The sequence below is a fragment of the Pangasianodon hypophthalmus genome, chromosome 15 (assembly GCF_027358585.1).
Source record: "Pangasianodon hypophthalmus isolate fPanHyp1 chromosome 15, fPanHyp1.pri, whole genome shotgun sequence".
Taxonomy (NCBI): Eukaryota; Metazoa; Chordata; class Actinopteri; order Siluriformes; family Pangasiidae; genus Pangasianodon; species Pangasianodon hypophthalmus.
In genome coordinates, this window is record NC_069724.1 from 11,851,258 (window position 1) to 11,869,042 (window position 17,785).

At 40.8% G+C, this 17,785-nt stretch overlaps 1 protein-coding gene across 1 annotated transcript in view; it reads right to left on the reverse strand.

Annotated features, from left to right (window-relative positions):
• Positions 1–7,152: 7,152 nt before the first annotated feature.
• nnt (nicotinamide nucleotide transhydrogenase) overlaps positions 7,153–17,785 on the reverse strand; it is a 42,050-nt gene continuing 31,417 nt past the window's right edge. The window contains exons 19-22 of the mRNA XM_026941227.3: positions 15,632–15,713; positions 11,991–12,109; positions 11,795–11,910; positions 7,153–8,564 (exon numbers count right to left, since the gene is read on the reverse strand). Coding sequence (XP_026797028.3) covers positions 8,424–8,564; positions 11,795–11,910; positions 11,991–12,109; positions 15,632–15,713 — 458 coding nt within the window. The 3' untranslated portion in view covers positions 7,153–8,423. The remainder of the gene's footprint in view (positions 8,565–11,794; positions 11,911–11,990; positions 12,110–15,631; positions 15,714–17,785) is intronic.

Below are 17,785 nucleotides of genomic sequence, written 5' to 3' on the forward strand. Positions count from 1 at the left end.
TGCAACTCCAAAATTTTTGAGTGATAACTCTAACATTCTCCGATGTTAAATTGTGGCACTCCTACGCGAAATGTTTAAAGGATGGCAGGTCTAGTTCATAATCAGAGTAAACGTCACTGGATCTGTAGTAGTAGTGTAATATTTTGTAGAGCCAATAAAATCATGAAATCACACAAACCTAATCTGAACAACTTCGAACGTACAACTCCACCTTCAAACATTAAAACAAGCTCCCTACCAGAGTAATTCTGGCGCAAAAAAGTGACACCAAACTGAAAAGATGGAGGTGCAATTCGTTTTTAGCTCTTCGACATCATTTTGTGCATGTATCTAGAGAACAGTGTATTGTACAATATCGGCAAGTCAGTCACTTCACAAAGACAAGTGAAGCGTGTAGCTTGCACAGTGCTAACCTTGTAGCTATAAAAATTGTGTACATTTCATATTTCATTTATTTTTAAGTATTTATTAGGACCATGAACCAAGCAGGTAACAGAGTAGCATCCATAAACAAGTTCATGCAGTTCTAACTTGTGTGAGAATGGTGTGTGATTGTTAATCCTGTTTGGAGGAGGTGGAGAGCTCACTCTTTTGTACCCTATGCTCACGAACACAAGTCTCGCATGCTCAGGGAGGGACCCAGAACTCTACACTCTCTTCCCATGGCACGAAAGGCTATTGTCTGTCCCCCACCTTGGGAAAAGTGCGACCGATAAGCTCGCCAGGCACAAAGCCGCAAGCAATGAGGGCACCAAGCCTGCCTTTGGGCTCCTTCAGCTGCCAACGACCACAAATCAGACTTTGGCATGATAAGAGCCACGATTTGTGTTTTCATTTTCCATGTGCTCCCGTTGATTCATCCTTGACCCTCGTTTCAGTGCGACACACCCTTCTCAATTAAAAGGATCTAATCACTCACTATGGTGGCCGTTTCGGAGCGTTTGTGTGTCTTCAGAGGTAGACTTTAAAGTGGCAAAAATTCCTTTAGTGGTGAGACATCTTGACCCGCATGAGGGGCCGAATTCTTTTTGCTGCCTTTCAAACAAAAAAAAAAAAAAAAATAAGAGAGAGGGAGGGAGTGGGTGATGTTTTCCTTTTCATGCCCAGCCTCTGAAACTCCATCCCTCTTTTCTGGTGTCAGTCGCTCTTTTGTGTCGGGCAGTAGTGGCTCCCTTTGACACTGCACTGGTTATCCTCTTGATACCCGACTCCACAGAGGATCCGCACTCTCGGGCCTTTGTTCTTCCATCACCTTTCCTCCTGCCTGGATGAGGAAACTCACTGGCACATTGCAACACACCCACCCCCTTTTCTTTCCTCTCTAGCCTTTACCTTCCCTTCATCTGCTGTTATGCTGCAGAAAACTATCAAGATCTTAAGTTTGCTGCAAACCTCCTGTTTAAAATACAGTGGACTTTTTTGAAGTTATGTTTCAAAATTGGTACTGATGTACACTTCAAAGCGCACACACCTGAGGAGGACAATAAACCAAAACAACAAAAACACTAGGCCTCTCCGATTCAGGATCCCACAGTCTGATAATTCCTGTGGGATTTCAACTCAATTCCAAAGCTTCTTTTCAGGCATTTCTCGAGGCGGGGGTTGGATTCTCACGGAAATCTGCAGATAAGAGGCACCTCTCTTGACAGGCCAAAGTGGCTGCCATGTCACGGAATGAGATAAGGAGGGTGATGAGGGAGGCAGGCCACAGCGCCGAGTGACAGTGCAAAAACACTTCCCAGCTGCTTTCCAAGCCAAGTCATGGCTCTTCAAAACATTATACACTTTTCCTTAATACAAACAAGTCCATGGTTAGGTATTGCCTGTTAACCTTTTTGTACCATCACTGTTTATTTTAAGCTTTGATCATTGGCATGTTCCAGTTTGCCCTGATCTTTCAGGACTTCTTATTTAATGCAGAGTGAGACGAAATGTCAGTATATGCAAGTCACTTCTCTATCTAAATATTCCGGTTATTTTTATAAATACCTGGCAACTGCACGTTAGGTTCATTAGGTGCAGGTCACTTTGCATGCATACTATTACTGGCTGTAGTCCATCTGTTGCACTGCACAATGTGTATGCCCCTTTCTATTCCATGTATCAGTGGACAGGGACCACCACTGAACTGATATTATTTGGGTGGTAGTACATTCTCAGCAGAGCAGTGACCTGGACATGACACTAGTATGATTGGATCAGGTGCAGGAGTGTTGCCGAGACCTAATCACCTGGCAAGTCAGTTTTTCGTTCTATGACAGTCCTGAATTATGACTCGTACTTGATTAATAATGTAATCTGATAAAGTGCTGAATTAAGCAGAAGGAGCAAAATGAAGACCTGAAAAACAAGGCTGTTATTCCCATTCGCTTGCAGCTCTGAGTCACGAGCGGCGCCAACTCTCCGCAAAGATCCATTAGTCCGAGAGACGTGTTTCATATGAGTTTGTTTAACTTTTCCTGGCACGGGTTCAAACAGCTGTGCGTTTGGCTGTAGCCTGTGTAAAACCCTTGACCCTGGGGAGCCTTGATCACCGCTCCACTACTGTACAGGTCCAAAAAAAAGTTGGTGCATGGTGTATGGAAAGGAGCGATTGATCCAACTGGGCTGCGAAAGGCCTTGGTTCCTGGATGGATGCCTGGCTGCTTTTCCAGGCTCATCTCAGACACCTTTGCGGCATCACGCTGCAAGATTACCGCTTACAATCTTTCATAGTCCAGGCCCATATCAGAAAGAGACCACGCTGGCTGCACTTGGAGGTCGACATAATTGCGCGCCGAGAGATCCACGGTGTAGTTGTAAGAAACAGCCCTGCAGTTCAGATGGGCTTATTGCTTTTGACATTTAACCCAAACGTGAAGGGTTTAGAGCTGCTTACTGGTACGGAGTGTACAAGTGCCTCTGGCCTGGATGCCAATGGATTGGATGCTTGGCTGATGAGATGGGATCAAGGAGGTGAAGGTCTGGTTTCATGTCTTCAGTCTGAATCAAATTAGAGCCTGTTTAAGGGCACACCAATGTGGTTCCACTGTTAAGGCTTCAAGAGAAACAAGCACAATGAGACGTGACATAAGAAGTTGGCTCGGAAATGCAGACTGTGGCAGCGCTGATGAGGCTTACATTACGGACTTGCCTGCAGAAACGCTGCCTACACCACGGCGCAGAAAAAGCAGGACCACCCTCTACGACTCATCCACCAGCAGCACTTCTCCCCAAAGCCTCATTTCGCTTACCTTGTTATGGCTTTGCCATTTCCACAGAAAGTAAAAAGGGAAGCTATGGGGAACAACCATAACCACAAGACCTACGCTAAAATGGGTAGCCGACAAGTTTTATTAGCTGATTTATTTATGGCATAAAGAAATAAGCGTATAAATCAGCGGTTCACAAACAAAGAATGGTGGTCACTCGATTTCTCTCATGAGAGAAAGTCACAATCTCCTCTTAGGTTTTTTAAATTTTTTACAAATTAATATTAGAAATATCATTCTAACTATGGAAAAGGGACTTTGTTTGCTACTATTTTGAAACGACACTGGGAGTCACATTCAAACAAGCCACATTTAAATGAAGATCATACTATATGGAGTTCAGCAATAAAAATGGGCCTAGATCCACTAGATCAGTAAACACTTTTGAATGCAAGGTCATTTCTGATTGCAGCTGATAACGATCACAATGACAGAAAACAGGTTTAAAAAAAAGTTGCTGTGTGTGAAATCACTAAACATCTTACAGTTCAACTTGGAAAACAGATGAACAGGGATTTCTTTTGGCTTTGACGTGCCATCTAGTGTACATCACTATAATCCTCCAGATGTACATAAATTATGCAGGCAAGTACGCATACAATGCTACTTGTTTTCCCATTCTTCTGCACGCACATACAAATGTTATTTTCCCATAACATATTATCCTTATGTATCATTCAGAGCAGGACGTGACCGCTGAAAGAGATGCACCCTTTCAAACACACCTCTGACTCTGAAAATCTGTGTGAAGTAATGCAAGCTCACACTTCACATGAGATTGGCAGGTAAGTGCAAGAAATATTTTGTTTTTTAGACGTATGTTAGACATAAAATGTTAAAACGTTACAGTAGACCTAAATTATAAATGTAATTTTTTTTTTTAAAAAGTGTACATTTCATACACAATCCAGACCATACCACAAGTGCTGCCAAATGGTCAATGTTGTTTACCATTACCCATATTTGCTCATCAGCTCAGCATGCAAGAGCTCAAAAGAAGCTCCTATCTGCTACCATTAAGAACCCTCCACCCCCTCTTTTCCCCAACATTCACATCCACAGGCAACATACAAGAGGGACAGCTGGTCAATAAAAATATCTTAAAAGAACACTCGTACATGTTTATGTTCCTTAAATGTCAAGCTTAATAGGGAGGGCAAGATAAGAGCAATGCAGAGGCTTGTCGAAATTTATCTTTCGAGTGAAGAGGCCTAATGCTTTTAAGAGCAACTACGATACAGCAAGCATTAGCCTGAAACAGGACGTTTGGAGATCAGATAATGTTTGGGCCCAACTGCTCTCCATGTTTAAAAGTGGAGCTATATAGTGTTTAATATTGTTTTGCATTTAAGCCGTTCAAACAGGTGGAACAGGTGTGCCCAGTGCCGGAGAGAAAACGTCCATATCGGAAAAATCCTTTTATAAGATTCTGGGGTGCATCTTCAATTGAGAGTAGACTTTTGTGTTTATTTAAATACCAATATATCATACTATTTATAGTGACACAATGTTGAGGAACATCCATGAAACAAATTAATTTCCGGTTTTCACTGGAGTTATAGCAGCTATACTCTCTTGAAGTTGATAAAAGGAGGAAAAAAAAATACAGCTTTGAACATTTCAAACAAACTGGAAAGTGTAAACTCTTCTGTCCTGAAAACTTCCCTAGGTCAGAAAACATCTGACTATTACAAAACATTGACACTGGAGACTCCTTCCATAAATGTTAATCATCTGACAAAAAACCTCATAATGAAAAGAAAACTTCATAATGAACAATGAAAACCATACTCAACAAGCATGGTTTTCATTGTTAAAGAAAGCAGTTTTTAATTCGTTTGTGGAGCGTCTGCCATGAGAGTTCCTGCCATGCGAGTCCCTGTGAACGAGGCGTTACTATAGAAACAATAACACAAAATATAAACCAGGGATTTGCAGCTGCACTAATGTCAGAGCTGCTGTAATAGAAAATGAATCACCACATTCTGATCAATCAGATTTGAGAATTCAACATTACACCATGGTATAAAATAACACAAGTGTTGCCGAAGTGAGAGAGCTCTCATGACAAACTCATGCAATCCTGACTTGGATTTCCACCCTCAGCTTCACACACTCATATGGGCAAGAAAATAAATGCCAATCTTGCCTAAGTTGGTCTTTTTGCAAATATCTGTCTTGGTGTGTTGTGGTATCTGGCACCAAGATGTTAGCCCTAGTGAGCCTGGGGCACTTCCTTGAACCACTGCATACCAGGAACACCCCACAAGACCTGCTGTTTTGGAGATGCTCTGACCCAGTCATCTAGCCATCACAATTTGGCCTTGTCAAAGCTGCTCAGATCCTCGCGCTTGCCCATTCTTCCTGCTTCCACCACATCAATTTCAAGGACTGATAGGTGCCGTTGTAACGAGATTGTAAAGTCAGTGGTTTTAATGTCATGGCTTATCAGTATATACGACAATACAAGTGTTGACCAGAGATGTTACAGTTTGAAATTTTCCCAGTATGATAACCTAGAACAAAAATATCAGTTTCACAGTATTAAGTGATGGCTTAACATACACACACAGGTCAATGGTGAAAATTAAAGGAATTATGTATTACAAAATTTTTGTGCACATTTCTAAAAAGTCTTGAATAAAGTCTCTGACAATTTCAATATGTATCCCGTTGTTGTTATAAGCAGAACGAGAGAATGGCTGTGTATAATGGTGGCATACTGCCCATGTCTAACTGTGGCCCCGTAACAACCCTAGTGTTGACTGCATGTTATCGAAACAGAAATGAGACAGCTTTACGTTTAATTGCTTACTCCTATGTACGGTGCTTTCCAGTTCAGATAAGAATTCACATCTGAAACCATTACAATTTCAAACCATTATGCTCAACTCAGCCACAAATAACTACTAGCACCACTCAGATGATGGCGAGGCAATGTCACGTTAAATAAAAGCCAACATCATTGTTAGGCTTTGGAATATGAAGAGATGAGATCAAATCAGCACAAACTCAATCTGTGATTGAAAACATTCCTGATTATTGCTACCCAGAGCACTTGCAACAATCCTCAGGAGAAAGGTGCAGCGAGAGATACCATCGTGTCTGAGTGCCACTTGTTGCCCAAGTGAAAGAGCCCTCATGACAAACTCATGCAATCCTGACGAGGATTTCCACCCTCAACTTCACACACTCATATGGGCAAGAAAATAAATTCCAATCCTGCCGAAGTTGGTCTTTTTGTAAATATCTGTCTTGAACCTGCACCAAGTTCATCAGTGATCACATACACATTTATTGATGTGGTTTACTATTTTGCTCTCTAGGCCCCACATCACAGATTTTCAAAGATGCTGGGTGTTTTGGGGTCCTAGGACCTAGCTCCATACTGAATTGTAATTTGTAAAAATGGGATACTTCTGCCATATTTTTTTTAAAAAAAAAAATAAGGTTACATTATACTCACTTAACGATATCAATTGAACAAAGGATGAAAATGGTCCGAAGCTACATTTGGGTAAGCAAATTTGCACAATTTACCCTGATTTTTTGCCAAGCTGTTCCTTTAAGCCTGCAAAAAAGGTGTAGACAGATATCATCATGTCTGAGTGTCACTTGTTGCCAAAGTGAAGGAGCCCTCATGATAAACTCATGCAATCCCTCCAAGCATCATGGGGGCAAGAAAATAACTGCATAATCCTGCACAGGGTCACCTCGAGAGTGACAATGGGCAATCACTGCCACTTGTGCAGATACCCCTTATCTTTCACACGTGCGCTGATAAAGTGCGGCGATACAAACGATTTCATTTCGCGTGGCAGGCTTGCTTACTAACGGTAAAACCTTTGTACCATCTTCAAGGTAAAAACATGCAAGCTTTAGAAATGATCTGAGTCAGTGGTTTTTTTTAATCTAGATGTTTATTAAGAGTGATGTTTCATGATGAATTGCAGAGAGAGAAAAAAACACTTCACAGTACATCATTAACTTGTTTAATCTGCAAACCATGACGCAACAAAATGTTTCTCTCTTCACCTTCACTTCATTTTGCACAAGTAATATTTAAGAGCATCAATATTTCTAAATAAACACAGTAAAAAGTGGAGTGAGAACATCTGCATATCATCAAACAGAAACCACCTAGGTTTTTTTTTTTTTATCCTATTTACTTCCTATATTATGGTTGTTTTATTGCTTGTTTCTTCCTGCCTTTTAATTCAGCTGTTGGATTGACAAAAAGTCTTTAAAAAAAGTGATACCAACTGTTACTTGAAATGGTGAAAAGGTATTAAGCAGACCTCCTGCCTAAAATCAAGGGACAAGCTGGCTGTGTTAATGCTGCTGCAGATTAAGTAAAATATTAGCCGGGAAATGTGCTTCGGGAAATCATCTTCGTCATAGGGGATTGTCTGGTCAGGTTTAATACTGTCAAGAGGTAGGGTCTGTTGTGTTCTCCCTCATAATGCTTTGTATTATTAACCGCCATCATAAAAAAATGCCAAGCAAAAGCCCTGTGAACAGACTTGGCACGTGGGGTAGGAAACAAGACGTGGCACACATGCCAGCATTAGATTAGACCTGAACATCATTCTAATGTTTGTCTTGTTTACTGAATTATACAGGATAAATCTCACCTCCTACATTATATCGATCTGCTCTTTCTAATTTTCTGGTATTGATTCTTCAGACTTCCATGACTTCTTAATGAGGTAAGAAAAAAAACTGCATTGCATCAAGAAAAAATGGCCTTCAAAATTCCATCTTTCATGTTTTCACAGGCTGGTCAATTAATATGTCTTATTATGCATGGTTCCCTCTTAAAAACCTAGAGCTTAAAATGATTGATAAACGGATACTTGTTTAATAAAAAAAAAAATAATAATAATCCCTGACAAGTTGTACTTAGCTCCTACTGATGAATTGTTGAAATGCTTTTTTTAACCTTCTAGTACAATTTAATTAGGCAGACAGAGCAAATACTGAACAAAAAACATACAATCTTCATGGATTGGGGGGGGGGGGGGGGGGGGAGTGTGGTAAGGAGTGGAGCTTTATCATTTCTACTTTGTCTAAGGGGTATAATGGTCACTTTGTACACCCTGTTCCCTTTAATAAAAAGGGTGCATCGATTTTTCTACCCTCACGGACGCCCAGTGTTCCAGAGCTTGTTCGTTAACCTTCACGCACTTTAGAAGCCAATGCGTCGCACGTCTTCTTGGCATCTCCTAAAAGCATCGAGGTGTTGGCTTTGTAGAATATGGGGTTGTCCACGGCCGCATAGCCCACACCCAGAGACCTCTTCATCACGATGACCTGGAAGGTGGAAAGCACAGATCCTGCTATTTAATCATCAGTTCAGCCAAGCAGAGCTGATCCCATTTAATTGCGGTACCAACCATGAGGGAATAAAACATCTGTATTATAAGAAAATAAATTGGGTTATGCAACGCTCCTTATATCCTAAATGTAGTCTGTTAGCTGAAATGTGTTTGGTGTCGAGTAATGGAAGTAATGGAAGTCCATGAACAAAGCTTCACAGAATGCTGGTACATTAGGGAGGTGAGTATCTTGGACATGCAAGTTTTTACCCCAGTGCATGGTATGTTTAAAGATTGTAGTGGTAGGCTTGAAGGGATGCAGATGACCATGGGAAATATGATCACCGATATTTTATTTAAAGCTGAGCATATGTTGCCAGAGTATGAAGATTTGAGCATGTATTCATGGAAAAACCATTAAGATGAGACCAATTTCCATTACTTGCTATCTACATACCAATGCAAAAATAAAGACGCAAATCTCAGACACCAAACCTGCTTTGGCCGAAAGACAGGAAAAATTGCATAACTTTCATTTCTAGCCAAATTTTCTTTTTTTTTCTTTTTTTTTTTAAAAAAAAGACTGCTTTCACTGTAAAATATTATTCACTGAGTCACTGAAGGTAGTTAAGTCCAAACACCACAACGCTATTTTATTAAAACCCTGTACTGCACCTGTACGTAAAATGTGTTAGACTTTAACCTTGTATTTGTACATTAGAGAGAGAAAGAGAAAGCAGCTCATGCTTCCAGCATCTAATGGTTATTTAAGTATCTGCCATTTACAAAATTAAGCGTCATTAGTGTCTCAGGCACAGAACCCGAGCCGAGCACTTCCTGGGAAAGCTAGCGAGAGCTGTGCCGTGATTGGGAGCATCTGGTTGGGAAGCAGCAACCCTTTTTTTGCTAATTGAATAAGTAAAACCAGGAGAGGAGACTCCTCGCTGTGCTGCTGGTCTCCTTGCGCTAGTGGCGCTCAAGATGCTGAAGGATACTTGGAACAAAAACGACCTCATCTGGTGACACCGAAACGGGATGCCGTGACCTTTTTAACGTCGCCATTCGTCCTGCAGATGATCACCGGTGGCAGGGTGATGAAGGATCGGGTTCGGAAAGGGCAGAGTGAAGTTCCACCTGACTGTAATCTCCCTGCAGCTTCTGCTACGTCATTTCTCAGGACAAACCCGCAGCCCGTTGCCTCTTTATTCAGGCTGCAGCTGGGCTCAGTAATCTACAAAGGCTCCTCATAATCTGGGAGCAATCAGTACTCTGGCAGCAGATTCACAGCCTACCAGCCAATAGGACAATCTTGATCGTCCAACGAGATCATGTCATTAGTAATGTCACTACAAAGTTAGTTTCACTGCCTCTGGAAGAGGCCACTCACAAAAAAAACCTTTAGGACAAACTTCGGTTAAACAGTTCGTGCTTGCCTGGAAGCATTGCTAAATAAACAAGTACAGTGAGGAGAAATCCACAGTACCCATACACCTCTGACTTCTGTTATCTGAAGTCGTGGATATGAGACACACAAACCCATATTTGGGTTATTTCCACACTTGCGTTCTGTACATTTGGTGAAGTGTGAAAACTGTTTCCAAGCCCGGGAGCAGTTCAGTCAACTGATCCCTGGCCTTCTTGAAAACAGTGGTCTGTGGCTTGCTTCCACTGAACTGTGGTGTGAAAGCTAACCACGCTTTGTGCCACATGCCGAGTAACGTGATTGGTTCAACTTGTCAATTTACACTCTGCTCCAAGTTTCGTGATGGCGGAGAAGGGTTGTGATGATCAGTGAAGGAGACGCAATGCCTTATTGATATATTAAACCAGAGTTACATAGGACTGGAGCACTAATTAGCGCACATTCTTGTTGGAACTGCTTGCACTGAGAGCATCAAGAAAAATGCATGTCTCATGCTGACCTTCATGACTAAGAATCTTCTTATACAAGAATAGGTTTCCAGGTATTTCTGCAAAAAAAAAAGCTCTGCTCACCTCTTGAGCGCTGGTAACAAAGGAAAATTTATAAAATAATAATAAGACAGTAAAAGAATGAACCTAGTGCCTACCATTGTGCAAGCCTGCATGCACAGAAGTGACATATGGTACTGTGCTATCGAGCTGTGGTTCTGGAGGAATTCTTCTATGCAAAAGCATACACATGATTATGGACCCCTCCTCCAAACAAGCCCAGAATCTGTCCTGGGTACGGACTCAAGTATTCGGGCTAAGCGTGAAAACACTCTTAAGCTAAAGTACTAGCTCTGAAATGTCATCATGCCCACGAGGCTGAGTCAGCGATTTGAATTTTTCCAAAATCCACACCTGCACCCATGATGGGGAGGATTGGGGCATCAGATTTACTCTGAATGATGACACCTCAGAACTAAACTTAGAGAGAGAGAGAGAAAGAAAGGAAAAAAAAAAAAAAAAAGAGAGAGAGCACTGTACCTCACAATAACACGTCACTTGTACCTGGATATAAACCATCTGGTTTAATAAACAATCAGAGCATTTACACCGTTTCATTTGAATCATTTCTCCTGCGTATTATGCAAAGCAGCTAGCTCGCAGGGTGGAGGGTGGGAAGTCAGCCAAACGCTCCATATGGCAGGAGCAGGAGGATGGCCAGAGATTATTTATCCTGAGAGAATTATCCATTTCCTTTTTGAGAGATAGTTTTAGCTTGTATTTTAAAGCTGAAGGGTATAGACAAAAATTGTCAAATGATTGTGATGTTAACTGGGTAAATTTATACCGTGCACATTAAATATAACATTTTTGAATAATAAATATGCAAAATTAAAGAGTAGCATGCAGTTTAAGAAGCATTAAATTGAACCTTTTTAATTATTCCCTAAGCAGAGCTGTAAGCAAAGACTGATGTGATTAGTATAATTATTCAGCTATTATTATTATTATTATAGCCAATTATTCATTTCTGTCATCAGGCTTACTATGACTGGCTGTCAAAGGTCTGCATTCAAAAGAGCCTAACATTAGTGATCTAACTTATTCCTGAAAATTCAATATTGTTTGAGAAAACATAAAATTTCAGTACAAGTAAAAAAAAATAAATAAATAAAATAATTCTGGAGGTGCTGTCTGGAACAGAACTGTTTGATCGCACTGTAATGTTGACGCAAGCATTTAATTAATGGGACGTCAGGTCTTAATGCTGGGTTAATGATGCGGTTTCATAATGAAACAGCAGGGAAGCCTCACCTGTTTGGACTTCCACACCTCCAGCACTGGCATTCCAGCGATGATGGAGTTGGGGTCTTCCTGAGCAGCTGAGTTAACCGTGTCGTTGGCTCCAATGACCAACACCAGGTCGGTTTCTGAACACAGCCAGAACATATCAGGACAGGATGAAAGCGAACTGAGGTTAAAAAAAGAAAAACAAAAAAAAACTATATACCGGGGAAATCATGGTTGATCTCATCCATCTCAAGAACAATGTCATATGGCACGCCAGCTTCAGCCAACAGCACATTCAGCTGCCCAGGCATGCGCCCGGCGACGGGGTGGATGCCGAACCTGCACAGCAAACAAAATGTTACATACCCGCTGGCTCCAAAGGACAGATGATCATAGACATGCGTACTACAGGAAACTACAGAGAAGTCTTTGACCTTGCCTGCCGTACTAGAGCCGAGGGTCAGGCCGTTAAGAGGTTCAGAGAGGAGAGGAAATAAGTTGTAGCCGGGGCTATCACTCTAATGCTGGTAGTAGTAAAGACGCACACTGAGTGGAAATGGCTAGAGGAAGAGGATCAGGCCCCCCAAGGCTGCCGAGTGCCTTTATGACCTGACCGTGCTGTAAAAAACCCAGATGACTGCTAACAAGCCCAGGGCGCACACACAGGAAGTGGCGTGCTCGCATTTATTCCCACTCAGAACACTTACAGGAAAAGTGGCTCTGTTGGGAAAAATGACCATCATTAACTCGTTAAAATGTGGGTCACCTGTCGCCTCTGATCAGCGAGACTGGCCTCTTGTCACTCGGACAAAAACACAACCTCACGGTTTACAAGCAAAGATTCTCATCCGAATGAGCCATTATTTATATTACATATTATGCACACTTTAATCTGAAATGTTGAACCAATAAAATATTTCTTCATTAACAAATAAAAATAGTGAGGAAAAAAAAATCTGATATTTCTGAATGCGAAATAAACTTGGACGTTTATATTACTTGCCTGTAACCCCCTTTTTTCCCCCCCCAGGTGTCTTGACAAAATATATATATTTTTACAACGGCATGTCTATGTTCATTTCTTCCATTTCTGAAGAATGGTCTACCTAAACACTGAAAAATCTTTTTAACTGCCTCCTCAACTCATGTTCATGTTTTAGTTCATGTGAAAGCTGTTTTTTCAGTCTCCCACTGACTCGAGCAGTCAAGTCAAATAAGTCTGAGCTTGTCTGACCGTTTCATGCCTCAAACAAGATGTAAAGTGAACATGTTATGATGTTTTTTTATCATAAAAAAATAACACATTTAGTCACAGGATGCTTTTTTTTGCAGTTTCCTTGTTGGTCAGGAAAAACATTAATATAAATCTTTGCAAAAGATTAATCAGTCAAACAGTTTTCACTATTCCAATTAATGTGCGCTCACAAAGTAATTTTAAATACACCTGAACAATCAGTTGCATTGTTATGGAATAATGAGGCACTAGGATTTGGATTTCAATTTCATAAACCTGAATTTTATGCCCAGTTTTGAAGCTAAATGAGGTCAATTTAAAATTGCACATTATAATTTTAATTTGTATGCAGTGTGGAATTTTTTTTTTTTTTTTTTGATAAATCAAGTCTACAAAATTAATTACTAAGGTAAAAATGCCTGCAGTATCAGACCCAAACACAGTCCTTGCCTTTTCAGCCTCCCCATATTGAATCTGAAATTGATTAAATTGGAAAAATCAGATTATATTTAAGTAAAATATTTTTATTTAAATTTTTGATTCTCAATATAAATACAAAGGAACCCCTGTGCCATTTGTCATTGCATTGTCATCTGTCAGCTCTGAGTAAACCAAGTCACCGTTTGAGGAGAGGGAGAAAAGGCTGTGATCAGCTGTGTGAGAGGACAAACATCAAAAGCCTCAGACGTGGGATTTGTCAATCAGCATCCGTGCTAAGCTGCAGCTGGAAGGGGGACGGGGGCGGATAGTGCAGCATCCAGGCCTGGCCCCGTGTTCACGATTACTTCAAGCACGCAAATAAACACACCCGTCATTATGAAAACACCAACACACGTTCAGCTTCGTTTTTGACATGACTGCTCACGGCTTGGTGAAGACCCAGAGTAAGAAAACCTGTGATGCGCAGGCGAACAGAGAATACAAGCGAGTCGTCGCTCTACCCACAGCTTTCTCAACAGGACGACACCCCAAGCTAATTATCCCAAAAAAGAGCAAGGGAAAAAGGCAGGGAAGTAAAGGAGGGGGAACTCTTACGAGCACGGGAACACTAACCTAATCTGTCCACTCTTCGGCCACCCATCTCCCCCTCTAATCAACTGCAAATGCACTAATAGGAAGCAGCTGTTGGGCTCCCAGATCAAACGAACGCAGGAAAATTACACAAGCTTCCGGCCTGCCTCTCTCTCCTCCACTCCACTCCTCCATGCCCGAGTGAAATGGCTGTGCCCGACCAGGTGGAAGGGGGGGAGGAAGAGGGGGAAAAAAAACCCGAACACGAGTGAAACGAGTTCGAATGAATCATTTAACCATGCTACAAATTGCATTCAGGAGGGGGAGACAAACTTCACCGCAGCACAGTGCGAGGCTCACGAAATATGTAACCCAAACCCCCAACCCTGAACTCCCAGCATGACAGAGATGTGGCTTCCAAAACAGAAAAACCCTGATCAGTTCTGAACAACATTATTTGACCAATACTTCACCCCCCGCCTGAGCAGAACAGGTTGGCAAGAAACGCCAACATCCTGGAACTGATTAGAGAGTGTGTGTGAGTGTGTAGTGTGCTGCGAGACCCTTTTAAGGATCTCAGGAGTCAGTAATTAGCCTCTCTGCATGTTACGAGTGTGGCAAGAACAGTAATGATAACCGCTATCTAATGGGAAGGGAGAGGGGAAAAAGAAAAGAAAAGAAAAAAAAAAAAAAAAAAAACACACAAACATTAAAGAGTGATACAGAGGGCAGAAGATTCACATATTTATAGTACGCAATATTTCTTATGTGCCAGTTCCTGTTTACTATGTTTTCCCAGCCACTCAACAGCCAAGACTCTGAGAAAACACAAACTATCATTTTAAATGATCAGGAAAAAGTTATCCAACAACAACTGGCCCTGTGTGAAAAATTAACTGCCTCCTTAAGTATACAATCAACCAATTTAATAGATAATTGGGTTGTATTACACTAGACGCACACAGACCTGATTACTGCCAGCCCTGCTGAATCTAAACATCATGTAAACAGAACCTTTTCAGCAATCTGAAGTGAGCTAAAAAAAGGTCTTATACCACAGTGGGGTGGGATTCTCAAATCTGATTGGTCAGAAGGTGTGCATTATTTTTGTATTTGTGTAACTCCAGACCAAAATTCCTTAAAGCCAGGACATCACAAAGGAACCCAGACAAACACCTAAGGAACTGCAGGCCTCATTTACCTCAGATTAGGTAAGCATTCATGATTCCACCATTAGACAGAGATTGGGCAAAAACAACTCCATGGGAGAGGTACAAGGCAAAACATCAGCAATGCCAAATATAACTATATATTGAAAACAAATGACCCGACATGGCTACTGCTCTCCTCTTGGCCTGCATGTCAGAGGGCGAAGCCCAACACACTTGGAAGAGAGCAATAAATACCCAGAATTAGCCAACATTGCTCTGACTGACAAAGGAAAGGTGAAAGCCATCTTTCTCCAACCACAGTGTAGGACAAATACACTCCTTTGGGCATCTTAAGGATTCTAAAGATAATTCTGAAATAAAGGTGTGTGTGTGTATTTTATATTAATGTATCCCAGCTGTATAATAGTAATGTATTAATGCTGTAGTGTATGTTTGTGTACATACCTGACTGTCTTGCCCTGCTCACTCAGACACTTGACAAGGTCAGCAATGGGATACTGAGCTTTAGCTGCACACAGACCATAACCTGCAAAAGAGCAGACAATTCCTCATGAGGCCTGTGTGTGTGTGTGTGTGTTTCTCTATTAGGTTCTGTAATCACCTGAGAAATATTACTTCAAAATAACAGAAGTGACAAATTGTGCAACAGACATTTTAGCATGCATCAGAAAGACAGTGACATGGTGAACATAGAGGAGATTGAGAATAAACAGTTGTGCTGTTTATTATTGTGGTTATGTTGCACGAATATAAAGTTAACATTGAAACCACCTGTTTGTTCTCATTGCCCCAGCAGCATGTATAAAATACAGCAATGTGATGCTCCACAAACAGTAACGATAAACAGTAGTATGACTTGTCATTCATTAATAAAAAAAGAAAATGTAATGGGTGACTTTTTAAAAAAAAAAAAAAAAAAAAAAAAAAACACTTCAGGACATGTGGTTATTGGAAAGTAATCAACTTCAAGGGTGGTGAAAGTAGCTTCATCACACCACCATTGATTACAACAGTGGGTGTTTTATTCCTTACTTGCAACAAGGCACATTTCAAGCAAGAAATCTCCTAAACAATCTTCCAGGTTTTTAGTGATTTTTTTTTAATTTAATTTTTTCAAAAAATTTTTTAGATTTAAGTTCTTTAAAATAGACATTGTGCTTAAAATTTTGTTTGCATTCTTTTAAAAACCTCAGCAAGACAAAATACCCTGTGTTGCTCTTTGCAATTCGTGCCACGCTATAAAACATGCTTCAGGAATCAACTGTCAGCTAAACACTCTTTAAAAATGACAAGTGCCCCTGCAGTCACAGCAGCCTACCTCACATCACTCAAATCACTCTATACTGCTCACTTGCGTTTAGTTTACTGCCAGTTTCCATGCTCGCACTGGTAGTACTAAATAAAAATAAAAATAATAATAATAATAATAATAATAATAATAATACAATTTATATAGCCCCTTTCTAACACTCAAGGTCACTTGATAAGATCAGATATCTTCCACTAAAAATAAAATTCTGGGGGAAAATTCCTGAAAATGAGACTGAAAATGAGAGCCACTTTGTTGTCACTTCACTGCTTGTGTGACCGATGGCTACGAGAGGTGTTCATTCTGTGAAGTTTGCAGCTGGTCAGTCAGTGTTGTTCAGTACAGCAAGCTTCACCCCCAAAAAACAGTTCTTAATCCAGAGAAAAGTAAAGATGATGGCGCATGAACTAAAAACTTTCCAGGAACTAAAATGCCCTAAAACTTGGAAAAGCACCTAACATTTCCAAAAGTTGTTGGAAAAAAAAAAAATGCCTGGACTGGAAACTTATCATAAAAGGGGAGGGGAGCACAACGATGATGACAAAGCGCTGAAATATCTAAAAAAGAAAGATAAAATAACAGAAGCCCCAGACATTTCCAGGCCTGACACTGACCAGGTCACGAGTGATGGTTTTAAAGCCTTACATTTAAAAGCGCCAGAACTTTCAGCTCACCTCAAAACGTTCCGTACACTCAGAACCTTGCTTATAAATTCTGTTCCCATCCTGTAACGTTTACAACTCCAAGCAATCATACCTTCCCATTCTCACAGCAGGATCCGTACCGCACTAGAACGAACTTAGATCCAATAGGAAATTTTTTCTTAATAGTACCAAAACCAACATGGCTGACACTCCCTTCCATATTTAGACCAGAAGTAACCACCAAAGACATTTAAACACACATGAAAGGGAAACGGTATGTTGTGAAATTGTTTTAGTCTTTGTTGACATTATCTATATTCATCCACAAGAGCACCTGAGAGCCGTTATTTTAAACCCAGTGTTTATTTGTGCTGCTGCGAAAGCTGGTACAGCAAAGCACAGAAATCCCAAAAGGTTAGAAAAGTTGCAGGTTCAAAGAAATAACGTGGAAATAATCAACAGTGTGACAAAACCCACCACAACCTGCTGTCCACGAAAAGAAAAGGGAATGAATAATTTAAAGCTTCAGTGATGTTGGATAGGATTTGACGGAGCAGTCACAACAGCAGCCAAACCCTCGGCATTAAAACAGCGTGTTGCATGTCGACAATCCCCCTGTGATCCTAATGATTTTCTAACTTTTTC